General features: G+C 39.6%; 1 protein-coding gene across 5 annotated transcripts in view; it reads left to right on the forward strand.

Annotated features, from left to right (window-relative positions):
* Positions 1-21,545, forward strand: part of IL15 (interleukin 15) — an 81,818-nt gene extending 60,273 nt beyond the window's left edge. For 4 of the 5 annotated variants that reach the window (XM_080796264.1, XM_080796266.1, XM_080796267.1 and 1 more), the window contains 6 exons: positions 7,597-7,695; positions 8,777-8,874; positions 9,969-10,053; positions 16,084-16,128; positions 17,963-18,103; positions 20,552-21,545. In XM_080796264.1, the coding sequence (XP_080652390.1) occupies positions 7,684-7,695; positions 8,777-8,874; positions 9,969-10,053; positions 16,084-16,128; positions 17,963-18,103; positions 20,552-20,659 (489 nt within the window). In that variant the 5' untranslated portion in view covers positions 7,597-7,683 and the 3' untranslated portion in view covers positions 20,660-21,545. Of the gene's footprint in view, positions 1-7,596; positions 7,696-8,776; positions 8,875-9,968; positions 10,054-16,083; positions 16,129-17,962; positions 18,104-19,364; positions 19,534-20,551 lie in introns of all 5 variants that reach the window. The other variant, XR_013966395.1, reaches the window with a different exon arrangement.
* The last annotated feature ends 295 nt before the right edge of the window (positions 21,546-21,840 follow it).

The raw sequence follows: 21,840 nt of genomic DNA on the forward strand, positions 1-21,840 counted from the left end.
GACCCAACTATAAATGTTACTTGTTTTATGCTTCATATTTTAATACCCCACATCTTTTTCTATTTTGGGGGGGCACTTTTATGTTTCCAAAATGCACTTTCACACTATTATTTCACATTCTGTGGATCTTACATTTTAGAAAGTCTTATGAAAGAATATTTTTTGCCCTCTTTCTTAAATACTAATATCTTTCTAGGTTCAAATTCATTTTCCCTTAAACTTTGAAGATTAGTTCTATGGTCTTGTAAGTACCATGATCAGATTCATTCTGATTCTTGTTTTTAAGTAACTTGTTTTTTACTCCATGAATGCTATTATTAGCCTGGTTTTCTTTATTCTGGAATTAGAGAATTTAAGTTTAAAAATACCACGTTTTTCATCAGTTCTTTTTACGTTCCTTCGATGTGAAAGCTAGTGTCTTTTTTCAACTCTACAGAGTTCTTAAAAATCATTTTGTAATGATTTCCTCCTCTCCATTTTCTTTGCTCTTTCTGGAGTTCCATTTCGATTCTATGTTGGAATTTCTAGATCTCTCATAATTTCCAACTTGTCCTTTTGTGCTGTGGTTTGGGAGAATTTCTTCACCTTTCTCAAGTGTTCTGAATGCAGTTCTTTTGGAAAGTGGGCTGGAGGAACAGATCTCATTATTCCTAGACAGTAGGTTAAGTATTAAAACTGTGCTATTCTGGGCAAGCTGTCCATTGTACTTGCCCTAGAGAACTATATTAGCTACTATTTTTCAAAAACACTTGCACAACACATTTTTCAAGAACTTTGCACCAAATGATTTAAAAAACACACAGACATATTGCTATGTGGAACTATGATCAGTGTATATATGCCTCCCAGCTACATGTATGCATCATTGTCTTTCTTAGATGATAAGCTACCTTAGATGATAATGTTTCTATATTCATTTTTGATAATACCATCTATTTAATGAATGCCTTTTGAGCAGTCATCATAACTAACTAAGGTCTCCAGATTTTATCACTGCCTTTGTCTTTGGTAGTATAGACATTTTTTTTAAAGTATTTATTTTAGAGAAAGAGAGGATGTGCGCACACATGCACACAAAAGCAGGGGGAGAGGCGGAGGGAGAGGGAGAGAGAGAGACTGTTAAGCTGGCTCCATGCCCAGCGTGGAACCAAATGTGGGGCTTGATCTGGCAACCCTGAGATCAGGACCTGAGCTGAAATCAAGAGTTGGCTTCTTAATGGACTGACCCACCCAGGTGCACCCTTGGTAGCATAGACATCTCAATGATTATGATTTGCTTTAGAAGCATTTCAGTGTAACTAAGCAATTTGTCTTCACTATTCTCCAAAACTTAAACATTGTTTTTATTTAAAAAAAAATATATATATATATATAAAAAACAAGTACTTTGTAAACCTTATATGAAATAGTGTTTTTAAAAGGAGAAACATCTTACTTAATCATTTATTTTTGTTGCCTTGATAAATTATGGGATTTATAGGCCCTGTTAACATATTGGGTGGCCTTATGAGAGAATTACATACCAACTTCAGATCTTATAGGAATTAATTTTTAAAAATCAAAGTAGTACCCATGGTAACATGGTCCATATTGGTTTTTCTTTTTCTTTTTAGCTTTAAAACTGAAGACAGATTGTGTTTAATGCAATTTTGTATTTGAAAATTTTGTAATATTAGTGTCAATTGAAAATAGCTTAAACGCGATTGCCGAACAAAATGCTGGCACCCTTAGTACTAAGACAATTTGAGACATTTAAACGTATCACTTTCTTTTTTTCTTATTTTTTATTCATTTTGTATTCATTTTTTAATTATTTTACAAACATATAATGTATTATTAGCCCCAGGGGTACAGGTCGGTGAATCGACAGGTTTACACACTTCACAGCACTCACCATAGCCCATACCCTCCCCAATGTCCATAATCCCACCACCCTCTCCCTACCCTCCTCCGCCCAGAAACCCTCAGTTTGTTTTGTGAGATTAAGAGTCTCTTATGGTTTGTCTTAAATGTATCACTTTCTCAACTATTTTCGAGTTGGGGCTGATTAGGAGATCCCCAGGAGTCAGAGGTCTGTAAACTATATATATAGCCCGTGGGTCGAATTCATCAACTGACTGTGCTGAATGCGTTTCGTTCATGCATTGTCTTTGGCTGTTTCCCACCCTCATAGCAGGGTTGAGTAGTGTGACTGGGAACGCGGGACAGGCTGACTTTCTCACTCTCTGGCCCTGAAGAGACTATGTTTGCCGGTCCCTGCTTCATATACCCATGATTGTTTTGTCCCCTCGTACCTACCCCTGCTTCCACACCGTTAGCCGATGACACTGCGCGTGTTTGCATATGTCCTTGCTTTGGCTTTCCCTCCCCCTAGAATGTTGTCTCTCTCTCTTCACTTACATCTAACATCTATTCATTCTTTACGATATGATTCCAGGAACACTTTCTCCTTGAAGTTTTGTCATAAAAACAGCAAATTAGATTTCCTGGGCGTATCTCCGTTACACTCCCTCACGTGTATTCTGAAGTCCCTTGCCTCTCTCTTGCTCGAGCTTGCTGGCATACACGACCCCGATTAAATACGGTTCTCCACCTCTGCCGGGCCTGCTGCTTCCTTGCAGTTAAATGTGGCTGGAGAAAACACACATGCCGACTAATCTTCCTTTCCGACCCTTAACGGCCCTGGACTTCCAGTGGGCACAGCTCTCATACTGTACTTACATTTGTCATTCTCCTACTTACCTCAATGGCTGTTTTATAGATTTTCCTCTGTTCTCAACCCCCAACACTCCCTCCCTGTCCTCACTCTCTGCCGATGCCACTTTGTCCCAATTCACCGAGAAAATGGAAGCAACAGTTGAGAACATACACTACCACGGCTCTGTACCACCCAGACACCGCATCCACCCTGACCCTCAGCCTTCCTTCCATGACAATGGATGACCCAGCCACCAGCCCACTTGTGCACGAAGCCCCATCTCCTCCTCACTTGCCTATTCAAGGACATCACTCTGGCAACGGTCCTTTCTCCCTCAGTGTCTCCCTCAGCATACAGACATGCTGTTCTCTCCCCCAACCTTCTATTACCTGTTAGCACTCTCTTTCTCCCTTTTGGAACAGTATTTGGCAAAATATTGCCTGCAGTAACCTTTTATAAATCCTTTCCTCCCACTTTCTCCTCAACCCATTTTGGGCAGGCTTCTGTCTCCATCACCCCTTGAAAATGCTCTTGTCAGAGTCACCCAGCACCCCCATGTTACTAAGCCCACTACAGGACCCAATCCGTGTCTTCTTCGACCTGTCAGCACCTTTGATGTGATCATTTCTTTTCCTGGATATAATTTTCATTGATTTCTAGAACATCACACTCTTCATTTACCCCCCTTTCGCTGGTCTTTCCTTTGAGTTTTTCTTTGCTGGGCCTTTTTTTTTTTTTTTTTAAAGATTTTATTTATTTATTTGACAGACAGAGATCACAAGTAGGCAGAGAGGCAGGCAGAGAGAGAGGGGGAAGCAGATACCTTGCTGAGCAGAGAGCCCCATGTGGGGCTCGATCCCAGGACCCTGAGATCATAACCTGAGCCGAAGGCAGAGGCTTAACCCACTGAGCCACCCAGGTGCCACTGCTGGTCCTTTTTTGTGTCTCTGACTAGTTTGTATTGAAATACCTTAGCTCAGGTTCGGTCCTTTTCTCTACCTTTTCCTTGGTGATCTCGACCGGTGTCAGGAATCCCATGTGGATTTCAGGCTCAAACCACTTTCCTGAACTCAAGATTCTTACATCTCACTGCCTCTTCGACATTTCCATGTGGATATGTACTAGACGTCTCAAACGGAACACGTCCAAAATAAAACCTCCTGATCTGCCCCCTCCCTTCAAAGTCTCTGCTCCACCCATAGCCCACAGCCCGTCTTGTTGCCGCGTGTCTCCTGCTTTGCTGTCGTCACGGGACCGCTGCTTCCACCCTTGCCCTGCCCAGCCCAGCCTGGCCTTAACTCGGGAGCCAAGACAGATTCTTAACAAGCTGGTTCAGATGGTATCAGCTATCTGCTATCAGCTGTCTGCTTTGACAAAGTGCTACAGTGATTTCCCACTTGAGATGTTTACCGTGACGGAAAGGTCCCAGTCTGACCCCCACCTCCCTCTCTATGTTTCTGATCTCATCTCCGACTGCTTTCTCTTGCTCGTGCCTTCGGCCTCCTTTCCAAGCCTCAAACTCAGAGGCTGCCGCTGCGTCTGTGCCTTTGCTCCGGCTCTTCCCTCTGCTTCAGATGCTCTTTACTACGGTATCCTTGGGGCGCATTCCCTTGCTGCCTGTATGTCTTTGATCTCATTTTGTTCTCACTGAACTTGACCCTGACAACCCACTCCAAATCAGAGCCATATCGTTCACAATTATTCTGTTTTCCTTTTCCTAAATCACTTATCTCTCTCTAGTAAAACATATAATTAGCTAGTTTATGTATACTGGACGTGGTCTGTCTTTCTCACTAAAGTTAAGGTGGTTTGTCCTCTGCATTCACTGATGTATCCCCAGGTCAGAGAGAAATACCTAGCACGTAGTAAGTACTCAGTAAATATTTGCTAAATGAGTAAAGGGCAGCAAAGCTGTCTTCCATTCCTTTTTTTTTTTTTTTTTTAAGATTTCTTTTTATTGGAGGGAGAGAGAGAAAGAGAGAAACATTTCACAAGTAGGTGGAGGGAGAAGCAGACTCCCGGCTGAGCAGGGAGCCCATGGGGCTCCATCCTAGGACCCTGGGATCATGACCTGAGCTGAAGGCAGATGCTTAACTGACTGAACCACCCAGGCAACCTTCTGTCTTTCATCCTTTATAATCACATAAGCTTGCGACATTGGTTTGCCCTCATTTTTCGTGTGTGCGTGTGTGTGTTTGAATAGATGAATGTGTTTACCAAATTAACCAATACTTAAAACTCTTCTTCTCTGCTAAACCTTTTAAAATTTACTTTGAACGTGTGACTAGGCAAGTAAATAGTCACGCAGAATAAAACAAGATAAAACAGCGGTGTGTTAGATTATATTTCCTCGCCGGGAAGGACTACAGTGTTGATATGGAATGCAAGATGTGTACAATTATTTTCACAAGTCACTCCAGAATTAAAGCTCTTAGAGCTGCCCAGCTGTGTTGATTAGTCAGCTCTTCCTGACGTCTTACCCCTGGGCAGCGACATCCTGCTAGCATAGCAGTGTTGTCATAAGGTCAACAGCCATCCTGCAGTGTCACCCCATCACAAGGTCACACACACACAAAAATCCTGCTTCAAACTTGTGAGCCACTTGAGTGCAAGGCCGGGATTCAGTCTTTTTTTTTTTGTTCCTGGATCCAGGCCCCCAGATGAACGAGGAACAAACCAAAGGTGCCTGATGGCGAGCGCGTGTCATGATCACACGCAGTTAGTATGCCAGGATTAAACACTGCTCTCCTGGTTCTCCAAAAATATGACGTGAAAGGAAGTGGGTAATTTACTCCATCCCTACATTTGCCTTCTCAGAAAGTAATCAACCTGGTTTCAGCCACTTCTCTCTAACAGGTATTTTGTGAAAAGTCAAATGATTCACGGTTGTGAGAGAGCTGAAGTTCTGTTTCACACAAGGAATCGGAAAGACCGGTTTTTAAAGTGTCTGTGGAGCACTGGCTTTTTCTTACTCCTGAGGGGTGGGTTGGCTGCTTCCTAGAGGAAGGGGCCACACATCTCTGTTTCTGGCATCTCTCCTCCCTCCGCCCCCCTTGGGCTGTGAGGTCAGTTTTCATGGCCGGAGGTATGACATTTACCAGAAGCAAGTCACTTGACGTCTCAGAGCCTCAGATTCTTCACCGTAAAATAAGAATAGTATCTTTCACAGGAACAGATTGCCGGGATTGGATGGGGTCATGCATAGGAAGTACTTTGGTAAACCTGAAAGCACCAGGTACAAACACTTATTATAATGTTTCCGTCACTAATATGAATTAGTTATATTAATTGTTCACCTTGAATCCTGGCTAAAGAGAAAGGACTATTTTACCTTCTCAGGTTTCTTTGACCCATGCTACGTTTTGACCCACACACGTGCACGCGTGCGCACACACACATATTTCTGGTAAAATTCCTGGTCCACGGAACTAGCAAGGGGCACGTGGAATGCTTCCGAAGCCACGGTAAAAATCAGATTCTTCGCTGTTCGCCCAGGGCACCGCGTCAGTTCTTTTGTCAGTGGCAAAGCTGTGAATTTCCCTTTTCGGCGACACTGGCCTCCTCAGTCATTATTTTGCTCGCTGCTTTGGAGGCGGGTTCCGGCTGCGTTCCACAGTGCTTGGCAGGAACATTCTGGGTACAGGCTTAGTCGTGCTTCACGGGAGCCCGCTGGGGCTGATTGGGCATGGCGGTGGGTGTCCATTGCGCCCCCGGTGAGAATCGAAGCCCCTGCACGCATGGAGACGCGCTGTGAAAACTTCACCGCTTGCTCAAGTAGCTTCAGAAAGGCCTTGTTAGCACCTATAGCACCCTTAGTTTTGCTCAGGCTCCAGTCAATAAGTACCTTTATTGGAAAAGTGTGGAGTTTGGGATACAACTCAAAAGGATGCAGGGAATTGAAGAGGCTTTGGATAATTAGGATAAGAAAATGATGAAGTTTTGTGAAAATCTGAAGCTCTGAGATAATACAGACAAAGAGGATGATTCTAAGATGGGAGTAATAAGGAAGGTTTGCTGTAATTAAACTCGTGCATCAGAGTCAGATCATATGTAATAGAAGGATTCGATTTCATATGTTATTGTTGGAAAACAAAGGCATTCCTGTTGAATGTACCCTCATAGTATCTTGTTTAACACCTAGATAAATGCTGGTTTTTTTCTTTTAAAGATTTATACGTCATATATCAAAAAATAAATAAAATAGTTTAAATAATTGAATTTATAGAACTTAATTGCAGTGAATATTTATGTCAAGGCTGTGGCAGATCTTTGCGGGGAGGTCAGTAAATCCATACTCTTTTAAAGGAATGGCACAAATAGCTTTACATTGTATGTATCTCGCTTTTAAGTTTTGCTTTAATAAAATGGAATTGAAATTGGGAGTGTGTGATCTTCACATGCTTCCTTGCCTCGAATTAGAAAAAATAGAATTTGTTACTTCTGAGATTCTCAAATAATGTCTTAATTCATTTCAAAGACTGCAGACAGCTAGCTGTTCAGGGTCTGTACAAGTAGCTACTTGTCGTAAATTAAGTGAACAGTCAGTAGTTTATATGATGGCAGGTGTCTGGTTGCTTCTGCTGTTGACTGATACGGAATTTTGGAATTTGCCAATTCAGGGACATACGCTAGTGGAGAGTGTTTGACTTGTTCATCAGACAGACCTGGTCTCAAAGCCTGGCTGTCTCGTACTTGCTGTGGGCCTGGGCAGCTTCCCCTCGCGCTGCTAGCCCTACCCCATACGATTGTTGTGAGGATGGGATGGGATATATGTCTTAAGTAACTAATAGCCCCTGAAAGAGTAAGTGCATAATGACTATTAATTTCCTCCCCTTCTTCCCCCTGCTAGACCACTTGTGTTTTTAATGCCTCACTGGTTGCCCTGGGTTGTATTGTAGGAAGTCTTCTGGATGGATGGCTGCTGGAAACCCATTGCCGTAGCCAGCTCTTCTTCCGTACTCAAGGATTTACCCTGGCATTGAGTAATGAGAATTTCGGTAAGAAAAATTAAATAAACAGAGTAGATGGACTTTTCGTAAAAGATCACTTGTATCTCAGATCAGATCGTTCATAGTAAGTTATAGGACTCTTCTCCAAAGACCTCAAGATGTCCCAGATCTCTGGATTATTCTTATTTTGAAAAAAATAACAAGAAATAGGTCTTTTAACTCTAGTAACACCCTGATTAGCTCTTCATGTCATTGTAAATGTAGTAGTTCACTTATTTTACCTTATTTTGTGCTTTTAATTTCCATCTAACCAATGAATTGTCTAGTCTTTGATGACAGTGTCTGGATATTATTTGTCTCTTTGGTGTAGACTAAATGAGGCACAGATTCTTAGTGGTTAGGGTATTGTCTGAAACTGTAAAGGTTTTGACAGTGTGAGAGAGGCAGGCAAAAGTGTGAAAAATAAGAAATTCTACAGTAAATATATTCCTAAATCACCAAGAAAAATTATTATATATCACTTGTTAGGATGGCATAGAGTATTTTTACTTGGGTCTATTTTTATCCATTTTTTCCTCCAAATGATATCAATATATAATGTATTTTCATATAGTTACATGAAGTTAATATGTATCTAGTACACCTATATTAGTAACTCATGTTATTAACCCATGCTGTATAAAATATGTTGAACTACTGTCAACCACACCCAAATTTTTAAAAAAATGAACGTGCCATGGAGAATTAAGGGCAATCAAACAAATATGTGCTGAACTATTAAAAAGGGGAAAAAAAGATGAGTGAAGATAGGGATAATAGAAACAAAGTAAGTGGTGATATCAGCATATATGTAAGTTAGTAAATATGTGAATTATCTTAAAATTATCGTTACTGAAATGCGCCTGGAGAAATACATATTAAAGAATTTTGCACATAAGAGATGGAGCTGGAGGTGGGGAGAAAGCAAGAAGGATAAATTCTAGCCTCATTAATTCTAACAAAGAGCATTAATTCTGAAATTGTGATAAAATTGCCGTTTGGCATCTAAAAACATGATAAAATATGATTTTAAGTATCATTTTTTAACTAAAAGAGTTTTAACCACTTTGCCTGTGATTATATTTTTCAGAAAACATATTTGAGAAGTACTTCCATCCAATGCTACTTGTGTTTACTTTTAAACTGTCATTTTTTAACCGAGGCTGGCATTCATGTCTTCATTTTGGGGTGAGTTTATTTTTCAGCATAAATGGCATCCTGTTAATGGCTATGAGTATTGTTCTTCGGTATCTTCTCTATTAAACTGGTTTGTGTTCAGTTTGCTTAAATCCTTAGGAACTAAGTATTTGGGTACGATAGAGGGCAGATTACGGAGATTCTGAGTAGGTGTGGCAAACACCTAAATGGGCATTTCTGCATTTGGGTAATATTCCAAATGAGTGCCCTATGCTTCCAAAAAACTAGACCTCTTGGTATTTAACTAAACTTGGAAGCCTATTCCTTATTAATAGCTTACATGATTTTCGCAGCAGTAAAATATAGATATTTAGGGCTTGTCCATGTGACTTTTTTATCTATCTCTGACACAGACATCTCCCATCCTCTGAGCCCTATCCTACTTCAGTTTGAAATGTTTCTTTCTTTATTTAGGCCTTTTGTTTTTCTTCCTACTATATATTCATATACTTCCATGCTTATTAACTTTTTTCTTCACTCTCAGATGTAGCTAATTCTCTGCACAAAGTTGGCCCAAAGCACCCAGCTTATAGTTATGTAATATGACCCTCAGCTCAGTTTTCCTTACTAATGCCTTCTTGGTGCAGGGAACCATAGATGGTAAAGAATACTTACTACCAAAACCTGTATGTGAAAATGATTATTGCTTATTTTAAGAATTTTGCCTATTTATTGGACTTAAAAGTCAAATGGAACCTCTGCTAGAAAACTAGCAATTCATTCAAAAACAGTTACTGAGCACTATGGCACACCAGGTGCTATGTTTATTCCACTGTGATAAATTACACCAGGTTATTTATAAGTTATCTTTCCAAATTAGGTTTTTCCCTAATCCCGGTAGGTCAGTCCTTAAGTTAGCCTCAGATACCAAGGAGTTTTATATATATGTTTGGTGTTTATATTCATCTACAAGTCTGTTGAATGCACAAAGGCAAGGATAACACTTATCTTTTCACTGATCAAAATAAAAAAAAATCTTGATTGCTCTTTTGCCTGTAATATTCATCAAGTATTATTCATCAAGTAATATTCATCAGTATTATTATATCCATTCAAAATGTTTTGCTCTTTGGTTTTGCTTTCAGCTCTATCAGTGCAGGTCTTCCTAAAACAGAGGCAAACTGGGAGTTTGTAATAAAGGATTTGGAAAAAATTGACAAAATTATTCAAGTGAGTACTCATTTTTCCATAAACTCTCTGGTATGATTGCTATGGAGTATGCCTCTCCCTGTGTTCTGCTGTCAGTCTTCATGAAATCTCACTTGAAACAATAGTTTTGGAGCAGGTCATGAGCCTGGCAAATCCTTAAGTGAAATCTTTTACTTACACTTTTCAGATCCTAATTATCTTTAAAACTCAATTTGTAAGTGGCCTGGTATAAAGAGCTCTCTGTCACCACAGTCCAGGGACTCGAGTCTCCAGCAAAGAAACTGGGCAGCTTGGTGGCTCTTGTAGGGAGCATGGCCTGACCTAGGGAGGAGCTGTCTGTCCTGTGGCTAGGAAACCCCCCCTCACCTGGAGACACCAGCTGGCCTGGCAGAACCTGCACGGCGAAAGAGAGCAGGAGCCCCACTGAGGACCACTACAGCCAGGGCATTGCTTTCCACCACAAGGGGTGACACAGCAGAGACCAGTGGGAGTCCTGGGGGCACGAAGTGAGCCAAGCATTTCAAATTAGCGCCACAAAGATTCTGAAAGCTATACTGTCATTGGAACCACAGCTTATAAACAGAAGTCCAAACCTAAACCTAAACAGGGTGGCTGATATAGAAGATTTAAATGGAACCAGGGTCTCCTAACATAAAGTTCAATACCAGAATACAGCTGAAACTCACTCATTATACCAAGAAGCAAGAACATCACAACTTGACTCAGAAACGACTCTGAAATAGACTTTGAAACTGAGGTGGATTGGATGTTGGAATTACTTGACAAGGATTTTAAAGCAGCCATCATAAAAATGTGCCAACAAGCAATTACAGATACCTTTGAAACAATTGGATAAAACAAAGTCTTAGCAAAGAAATGCAATATGTAAAAGGAACCAGGTGGAAATGACAGAACTGAAAAATACAATAACTGAAATATAAAACAAACTGGAGAGATTCACTAGCAGAAAGAATATGACAGAGGAAAGAGTGAACTTGAAGATAGAATAAAACACACTGAAAAAAAAAAGCCTCAGGGATCTTTGGTATAATAAAAGATCCAGCATTCTTTAAAAAATTTTTTTTTAAATTTATTTATTAGAGAGAGAGGGAGGGAGGGAGGGAGAGCGGTGGGAGGACCAGAGGTAGAGGGACAAGTAGACTCTGTGTTGAGCATGGAGCCCACTGCTGGGCTTGATCTCATGACCCTGAGATCATGATCTGAGCCAAAATCAAGTCTGAAGTCTAACTAACTGAGCCACCCAGGCACCCAAGATCCAGAATTCTTAGCATTAGCATCTCAGAAGGAGAGAGGAAGGAGAATACAAGTAAAAGACAGAGATTGGTCAAATTGGTAACAAAAACAAACCAATGTTTTGCAGTCTACAAGGAATTCACTTTATTGTAATGGGTTGTTGAGTATTGCCCACCACCCCCGCAAAAAAATTCATGTCTACTTGGAACCTCCAAATGTGACCTTCTTTGGAAATAGGGTCTTTGCAAATATAATTAGTTAAGGTGAGGTCCTACTGGCGTGGGTTGGACCCCAGCTCCATGACTCACTGTCCTTCTAAGGAGAGGACACACCACAGAGAGAGTGACAGGGAAGAAAGCCACCTGAACTTGGAGGCAGCTACAAGGCAAAGGAAACTAGAATGATGAAGCTAGAAGCCACAGAAGGCCCAGGATTGCCTGAGTCACTAGAGACTTGGGAAAGGTAAAGAAGGATTGTCCTAGAGCCTTCAGAGAGATCCTGGCCCTACTGACTTCTTGATTTTGGACCTCTAACTTCCAGAGCTGTAAGAGAATAAAATTGTTGTTGTTTTAAGCCCTCATTTTGATATTTTGTTACTGCAGCTCTAGGAAGCCGATACCTATAACGCACAATAATTGTAAAAATCAGACGTAGCTCTCTTAATATCAGCAAGTAAAACCACTAGACTTTACAGCAAGTAAAACTACTAGGATCAAGAGATACATTACAAAATGGTGAGAGATTAATCCACCAGGAAAATGTGATCTTAAATGTGTACACACCAAATAGCAAAGCCTCAAAATACAAGATGCTAAAACTAATCAAACTGGGAGGAGAAAGAGGCAATTTCACAATTATAGTTGAGGACTTCACCACCTCCTAAGGAACAAACTGAATGACAAGACAGAAAATCAGAAAGAATATAGAAGAACCGGACTACACAGTCAGCCAACAATTTTTAATTTACATTGATAAAACACTTCACCCACGGACGAGGAATTGGTGTTTTTTTCAGGCACTGTTCACCAAGACTAACCGTATCATGGGCCATAAAACACACTTTAACAAATTTATCAGAATTGAAATCATGCAGAGTGTGTTCTTTGACCACAGTGGAATCATGTAGAAGTCAATCACACAAATAGAGCAAGAAGATCTCCAAACACTTGGAAATTAAATAATATATTTCTAAATATTCCGTGGGTCAAAGATTAAATCTCAAAGGATATAAAATAGTACATAGACTTGAATGAAAATGAAAATACAACACATCAAGATCTGTGGGATTCAGAGAAAGCATTACCGAGAGGGAAATTTATAAAACTAAATGATTATATTAAGAAAGAGGAAAGATCTCAGATCAGCATTTGAGGTTCCCACCTCAAAAAACTGGAAAGAGAAGAGCAAAATAAACCTAACACAAGCAGAAGGAAGGAAAAAAGTAAAGATAAGAGCAGAAATTAATGAAATTGAAATCAGAAAAATAATAGGGAAACTTAATGAAACATAACCCTCATTATTTGGGGGAAAATCAATAAAATTGATAAACCTTTAGAAAAATTGACAAAGATTAAAAAAGAGATGACATAAACCATTAATATCAGAACTGAAATTAGAGGCTATCACTACAGAATCTGCAGATATTCAGAGGATAATCAAGAAAAGCTATAAACAACTTTATTCTCTAAATTTGACAGCTTGAAGGAAATGGACCAATTTCTCAAAAACCACAAACTACCAAAATGTAATGAAGATGAAATAAACAATCACCAAACTACTATACCATTAAAGACATTGAATTCACCATAAATAATCTTCCCAGAAAGAATCCCTAGGCCCACCTGGTTTCACTGGAGCATTCTACCAAACAAAGAAACATTAACACCGATTTTACAATCTCTTCCAAAATAGATCTATTACAATCTATTTCAAAAATAGAAGAAGAAAAACTTTCTAACTCACTTAGGCAAGTATTACCCTGATGCTAAAACCAGGCAAAGATGATACCAAAAGAGAAAGCGACAGATACCGCTAATAAACTTGGATGCAGAAATTCTCAATAAAATAGCAAATAAAATCCAGCAGTGTATTAAAAGAATTATATACCATGACAAATGGGATTTATTCCAGGTATGCAAGACATGCTTACTATTGGGAAGTCAGTCTCTGTAATCCACCTTATCAACAGGCTAAAGTAGGTTATCATGATTAGATCAATTGATGGAGGAAAAGCATTTTAAGAATATACCGATTCCTAGTAAAATTCCTCAGCAAACAAGGAAAGAGAAGTAACTTTCTCAACTTGATTTAGAGCATGTACAAAAACCTAGAGCTACCATCATACTTAATGGAGAAAGACTGAATGTTTTCCCCCTAAGATTAGAAACCAGACAAATATGTCATCTCTCACCACTCTTATTCAACACAGTCTTGGAATTTGAGCTAAATTGGCAAGGCAAGAAAAAGAACAAAAGTATGCAGATTAGAAATGAAGAAATTATAAATATGAATATCTTTTTCTGGGAGAAAATGTCAATAAATGACTATCCATTATTTAGAGAATGCAAAGTAAAACCACAGTGACATCACCATGCACTTATAATAAGAATTAAATTAAAAAGTAGTAATAATGCTGAATGCTGTCAAGGATGTGGAGAAACTGGGTCACACATATTTTTGATGAGGATATAAGAATTTACAGCTCCTCTAAAATAGCTTGACTGTTTTTTATAAAATAAAACATGCATTCGCCATATGATCCAACAGTTGCACTCCTCAACATTTATATCAGAGAAATGCAACCTCATGTTCACACAAAAACAGGCACATGCATGTTCATAGACTTTTATTTGTAATAGCTAAGAACTGAAAACGACCAAGTTCCCTTCAATGGATGAATGAACTGTCGTACGTTATATCAAGGAACAATACTGAGCAAATATAAGGGAAGAATTACTGATACAAGTTGGACGGCTCTCCAGAGTATTCTTATGCTGGGTGAAAAAAAAGCTGATATGAATAGGCTAACTGTGGTACATCCATCCGTACAATAGAATATTATCCGGCAATAAAAAGAAATGCGCTTCTAGATGTGAAAAGACACAGAGAAACCTCAAAAGCATATCCGCTAAGTGAAAGAGGCCAATCTAAAAAGGCTACATACTGTGGTTCCAACTATATATCTTTCTGGAAAACGTAAAACTATGGATACAGCAAAAACATCAGTGGGAAATTTCCAGGGGTCAGGGGAAAAGGAGAGATGAATAGGGGGACCACAGGTGATCTTTGTGGTAAAGCAACTATTGCAAATGATACTGTAATGGTAGGTACATGTCATTATATACTTGTTAAAACTCAGGACGTACAACATCAAGGCTGAATCCCAACGCAATCTCTGAACGTTTGTTACGAATGTATCAATACCGACTCATCAGTTGTAATAGATGTACCATGCAAATGCAAGATATTAATAACAGGAGAAACTGGGGCCGGGGGCAGGGGATATATGGGAAATTTCTATAGTTTCTGTTCATGTTCTATAAAGCTAGAACTGCTCAAAAAATAGTGTATTCAAAGGGCCAATCTCAAACAATTATATACTATATGAGTCCACTAACACAACATTTTTGAAATGATACAGCAATGGAGAGGAGAGAAGTGGTTGCCAGGGATTAGAAAGGTGGGGGTTGGAATGTGTGTTAATAAAGGTTTGCCCTAAAGATACAAATGTAGTGATCCGAAGGGGCATGTGCACCTGAATATTTATAGCAGCAATGTCCACAATAGCCAAACTATGGAAAGAGCCCAGATGTCCATCAACAGATGAATGGATAAAGAAGATGTGATATATAGATATAGATATAGATCTATATACATACAAACACATACACACACACATGCATATATACACACACATGCACACACACACAGTGGAATACCTTGCAGCCATCAAAAGAAGCGAAATGTTGCCATTTGCAACAAGGTGGTTGGAACTAGAGGGTATTATGCTCAGTGAAATAAGTCCATCAGACAAAGACAATATGATCTCACTGATACGAGGAATTTGAGAAACAAGACAGAAGATCATAGGGGAAAGCAGGGAAAAATGAAACAAGATGAAACCAGAGAGGGAGACAAACCATAAGGGACTCTTCATCTCAGGAAACAAACTGAGGGTTGCTGCAGGGGAGGGGGTGGAAGAGATGGGGTGGCTGGGGGATGGACATTGGGGAGGGTATGTGCTATGGTGAATGCTGTGAATTGTTTAAGATTGATGATTCACAGACCTGTACCTCTGAAACAAATAATACATTACATGTTAATTAAAAAAAAAAAAAAGAAAGGTGGTTTGAGCTATAAAATAGTAGGAGGAGGATTTTAATGGTGATGTAACTATAATTGTGGAGGTGATTACATGAATTTACACATCTGATAAAATTGAGTAAAACTGCACACACGCATTTAGTGCACCTCGAACTGGTGAGATCTGAACAAGGCGTGTGGATTGTATCAATTTCAGTTTCCTGGTGGTGATATATCGTACTATGGTTATGCATGGTATTATTGCTGGGGGAATGGCGAAGGGGACACAGGATCTCTATTTGCTCTTAGAGTTGCATATGAATCTGAAATTATCTCAAAATAAAAATTATCTCAAAATAAAAAAATAAATTAAATTCTCAAAATAAAAAAATAAATTAAAAATAAAAGCTTACTTTAATGTTTTCAGTAGTTTGTTCTCACTATTTCTAAAGCAGGGCATAGTTTTTCATATTGTCTAATTTTGTTTCCTTTCAGTCTATACATATTGATACCACTTTATATACTGAAAGTGATGCTCATGTGAGTATAGTTTATTTTTTTGAAAATTGCTATGTTTTCCAGTTTTCAAAAGTTGAAGAAGTATATTTTCATAAATTTACTGAAAGGTGTATAGTTTTTAAATCTGACTTTTGGTGTGTTCTGACAACATACGATCAATGAATTTTGTTAAGTAATTGTTGAGGTTGTGGGACTTGGGGACAAAGCTACAGAGATGCTATTTTCATGATGGTACCAAGTCAAAATATAAAACAGCCTTTTCCATCAATGTCAAACAAAATATATTATACGTTTTGTGATGCAATTAGATCATGATGCAATTAAATACAAAATCGGGTTAACTGATTGAATTTAAAACTATTCTCCCTATCAGTCCTTTCCAGTGCTGTAGTTTATTACAACCCTTAATCAAATTTTCTACAAATCGCTTAAATGCATCCACATTCTACATTTTGAATGAATCTCTACAATTGTCAGAAAAGGATTCTGGCTGCTTACCCTCTATGTGAGAAAAGAAATAAACACAACTCATAAAACCTATCAGAATTCATAAATGATCTTGAATTTGTCTCATTAATACCTTGACATTGCCGAAGGCGTGTCACCTCATCAGAAACAAACTCTACGTGTGTGCGTGGAGAACCATGAGTCCGCTCTCAATTAGTGTTCAGTTAGGACCTCTCTGAAATAGATATTGCTCCTGTGAAGACTTTCTTAGCTTTGGGAGGAAGCCTTCACCACAAACTAGAAAAAAAAAACTTTCATCAACCACTTGGCTAGTGCTACTACACATAAAAATTGGCTGCCTCTTTGGCTTCAGCATGCCTTCCATTTTCCCAGAGTAGAGAGAAGTCAATTAACCACCCAAACTCCCAAGACTGCTTTTTTTTAATTGCAAGAAGATAACCTTGTAACTCATGGGTTATAGAAAGAAGCTGTGTTTGAAATTTAGATTTAAACTCTGATTCAGCCTCTTCCTAGCTGTGTTACCTTAGAAGTCACTAAACATTTCTAAACCTGTTTTATCTGTCTATCTATCTGTCTATCTATGTATCTATTATTTTATCTATCTTTCTGTCTGTCTGTCTGTCTGTCTCTCTATCTATCTATATGGAGCAGCATTTACCCTTCAATCCTGGGCAGCTGCTGTGGGGTGCCTGCTGGGTCCCAGGCACTGTGTGAGGCAGTGAGAACAGAAGGTCAAACAAGCCGTGGTCAAACCTCCAAACAGTCATCAGTGTTTCTTTGAAGTTTAGGCTTTTGTTCAAGTAAGCGTTGTGGGAAACATAGTCCTGTGGTATCCGAAGGTGCCTTTCTGATTTGGCCAGCCCATGAGAGGGCAGTGCTCCGACGCTGATTTTTCTAATCCATTTCTTGGAATCGCTTCTGCTTCTGGAACTTCGGAACTTGCAGAAATAGCAAGATCAGCAGCTATCACTGTTTAAAATGTTAACAACACAATCTGATTCTAAAAATTCTTTCAGTGCACTAGACATACTAATGTTTGGAGAGTCTCAGGCTGGTATTATCACCCTTTTACAAAAAGGAAATGTTCTCAGTGAGAAAAAGTAGCCTATTATTTCTGTGTTTTCTAGACTTATGTTCGCTCTTCCATGTAATATCACCATCCTCTTAGATTGTTTTGTTGTCAGTTTGTTTGGGATTTGATTTCAAAGCCAAAAAAGAAAAAAAAAAAAAACCCGTCTCCTATATAAAACTTCTTAGGGATATTGTGCTTCTTTATAAAGTATTTGGATTGACTTTTTTTAAAAAATCAAAATGACATCTATGTAAACACGAATAACAGAAAGGTCGTTGTTTTTTTCACATTGATTCTCTGTAACTCTGTTTTTAGCCTGGCTGCAAAGTCACAGCGATGAACTGCTTTCTCCTGGAGTTACGTGTTGTTTTGCTTGAGTTCAGTCATCTTCACCTTATTAATGAAACAATACATAACATTATCATCCTAGCAAACAGTAATTTATCTTCTAATGCGGTGAGTTTTCCACTAGTCGGATGGAGCTTTGTCGATGATTATGGCTTGGTTGGGTGAGGTCATTGGCTGGATGTAAGGGACAAGCAGATCCTCTGGGGACGCTCTTGGGAGAGGGAGTTCACGCCAGTGGAGTGGCCGCCATCACTACCATGGGCACGGCCCTGAACTAGCTCACCAGTTTACTCAGTGGACATTTACTGCATGACACCAGGTGGTGTACTTTGGGGCAAGAGGGACACTGGTGAACCAGGGAGGTCATTGCCCTCGAGGTGTTCGTCCCCAGCTGCAGTGCAGAGACATGAATCTAATTACGTAGTTAAGCGTTTTGCCTCACGACTGGCAATTCTCATTTATTCGGTTATTACTCTATGCCAGACAACACTGCTCTTCAGCGGCAATGGGGTAATTCCTTGCGTCCTCACAATAAATCTGTGAGGTGGTTATCCTTGTGTCTGTTTTAAGGTTGAAGAAATTGGAGCGCTCAGGGCTTGAAATCACTTCCTCCAGTTAGCACAGTTGGTGGAATGGGGAGCCAGGATTCATACCCAAGCAGTTTCACTTCGGGGGATGTCTTCTTCTTACCCACTGGCAGGACAAATGCTGCAATAAGATAGTAATAAAAATGTTAATAATTCACGGAGAATTGGGGCCATGCCCAAATCGGTCTCTGCTCTTAAGGGATCCACCATAAAGTAAAGCATAAATAAAGCAATCAGAAAGGAATGAGTAATAGCTCAGTTATTTATTAATTCCAGTGGCCAAAAGGAAAGCAGGTAAGAGGGCTGGGATTCTGCCTTAGAGATTTCTCTACCAAACCAGGATGAGAGGGAATAAGCCTTATCTCCCGGGAAGGGTGTTTAGGCAGAGGCGACTGAAAACTATGGAGCTCCTCAGCTAGGATGGCTGGACGTTGTGGGCTTGCCTGAAACATGCCAGGTTGCTCTAGGTCTTTGCTGAAATGTCACCTTCTCAGTGATGTCAGCTCCTCACGTGGCAAGCCATTCCCAGGCCCCATCCCCTTGTCTGCATGCCCCACTAGTTGACATTTTCCTTAATGGCTTTTGTCTGCTTTTCCCTATTCGAATGCCAGTTTCAAAGGGGCAGTTATTTTTGTGGTGGTGTTTTTTTTTTCTTCAGTGCTGTATTCCAACTCCCCAAGCATTGCCTGGCATATTCTAGACACTTGATGTGTTTATGAAATGAACATACTGATCTTTAAAATACTCTTGTGATATGTTATTCCTATGTTATTGGTAGAAAGGCTGAACCAGGCAACAGATAACTCCTAACAACGTCCCTGGTGAGCTCTTGATGACCGTGGTCACGGTCACTGTGACCGTGATGTGGTGTGTTCTGCACATCTAGCGGAAGGAGCGAGCAGGCTGTACAGTCTGAGAATTTCATTGGTGATGTCAACTGAGATGCATGATGTGAATATCTCTGCTTTGTCGGCTGACATGATGATTTTCCAGGAGGACAGTGCTATATGGAATATGACAGTGCCTGGCATAGAGTATATGCTTGATAAATGTTGGTGAATCTGAATTTCAAATGCTTAATGGATGTAAAATCTAATTTTTGGTTTTTGCTGGTATGGCTTTCATGGTTCAGACGATCTCTAAATAGTTTATTTGTGATGACTGCATTTGGAAGATTCTAGTTGGCCATGAAACTGTTTGAATTACAACTTCTGATCTTTACCTAAATAGTTCAATTCAACTGGTAATGACTAAATGCTAGGGAAATAAAACTGTGTGGCTTTGCGCTCTTAGAAAAGCCTAGAGAATAGTAGCATAAAAAGCATGAAACTCCCTAATATCAATATAATAAATTATTGTGAGAGGAGGGAGGTCTGAGAATGTAGGGATGGAACATTTCGCCCAGCCTGGGGAACTCCTCGGTTCAGGAACGCCTTCCCGGTGGAGACAGCACCTAAGTGATCTTCACCTGGGTAGTGATAGCTAAAATAGCGATGAGGGACATACAGATAGAAAAGCCAACACGGCGGCGTAGCTAATAGCATGATGTGTGTGCGTGGGGCGAAAGGCATGAGCTCAGTGTACTTAGGCTATGTCCTTTGAGGTGGTGGGGATAGGTGAGAGAAACAGGCGAGGAACACTTCCAGGCCCCTGCGTGCCATGTGGGGAGGCATGGATGTGACGCTGGGGTAGATGACCAGAAGAGTAAATGACCACTCAAGGGCGCTCAGCAGGAAGTCCATGGTCAGAAAGCCATGGCTTATTTTTCCAATGTCTTTAACCTATTATAGGAAAAATAAACCTCAATCAAATCTCCCAGTTCCCTTTTCCGGTGGTTCCTCCTACCATGATATTGATTTGCCAAAGTTTTCATGTCTTAAGACCTCAGCATGGGGTTCAAATGATGTGATATTCCCAGGAAGGAGATACAGTAGACTTTCCCATCTAATCCTTTCTTTTTATTTGGCAGAACATAACTGAAACGGGATGCAAAGAATGTGAGGAACTGGAGGAGAAAAATATTAAAGAGTTTTTTCGGAGCTTTTTACATATTGTACAAATGTTCCATAATTCTTGATTGTAACTGATCCTCTTCAGCATGTCTGCTATTAACGAACATCTTCCCACGACTTAAAGCAGTGAAACCCTCTGCAGTTCACATGGGCTGCCCAAACCAGTTTTTCTAACAAGAGGATGATCCGGAATCTTGGATTGGATGAACTCTTGGAAATGAAGGCAGAAAAATGGCATTGAATTATGTGGTATCTATGAACTGTCCTCATACTTATTTTGTTCACTTATTCTTAATTTATTATTGAAGTTGTACATATTTGTGGCATAATATAAAGTATTGAATAAAACTGTGTACCTACTTTATCCTTTGAAATTGCACTGATATTTACCCCTTGTAAGGACATAGGGGACATTCCTTCAAGGGCAAGAGTGGAATCACACAGCTGGTGGGCCTGAGCACCACTGGGGAAGGTCAGCTGCGTGCTCCAGCCAGTTAGGAACCCCTAACCACCAGCCTTCATTCACCTCTCCAGTGGGTGTCCCACAAGGAGGAAGAATTGATTCCCAACGAGGAAGGAGAAATAGGTGTGGTATGGGTGCTTTACTCTGCAACATAGTTATTGATACCAAAAGCACCTGTTACTAAAGACAGTGCACGAACCTGGTATGTATGATGCATCAGTAAATCTTGGATGGGAATGGCAATAATAAACCTTCACTGGTAGGTAGAATCATGTATAGAGAACTCATGGTTGTAATGATCTTAATATTTCATGCTTTCCTGAGTGCAAGTGTTTTATTTTCACTTTTTTTTGCCATGTTTGTATAATAATAAAAAAAAAAAACTGTTGATTTGTTAAGCCAACATTATCTGACATAAAATAATTGTTTATATATTTTTGCACTATACTGTCTGAAATTTACAACTTTTTTAAAATAAAACTATGACTAAAATGAAATATTTTTGTCTCCTTACAATTTCTTTCACCTGATTCACTTGTGGCGTTTTTCACTGAGGGGCTAAAGGGTAGGAATTGACATTCTATGAGTTTGGTTTTGCTTCATTTCACAATATGAACTAATTCTCTATCGAAACATTCTTTTATCCTCCAGTACCCGGTCCATGCTCATGTATATCATTGCTCTAGTCAATGTATGCTTAAACATTTCTTTTGAGATAGTTTTGGAGAAAGCTACATCCCACTTGACTTTTGAAGAGTCTTGTGTCAGCTATCAGTTTGTTCC

Source organism: Martes martes (assembly GCF_963455335.1).
Source record: "Martes martes genome assembly, chromosome: 2".
In the NCBI taxonomy this organism is placed as follows: domain Eukaryota; kingdom Metazoa; phylum Chordata; class Mammalia; order Carnivora; family Mustelidae; genus Martes; species Martes martes.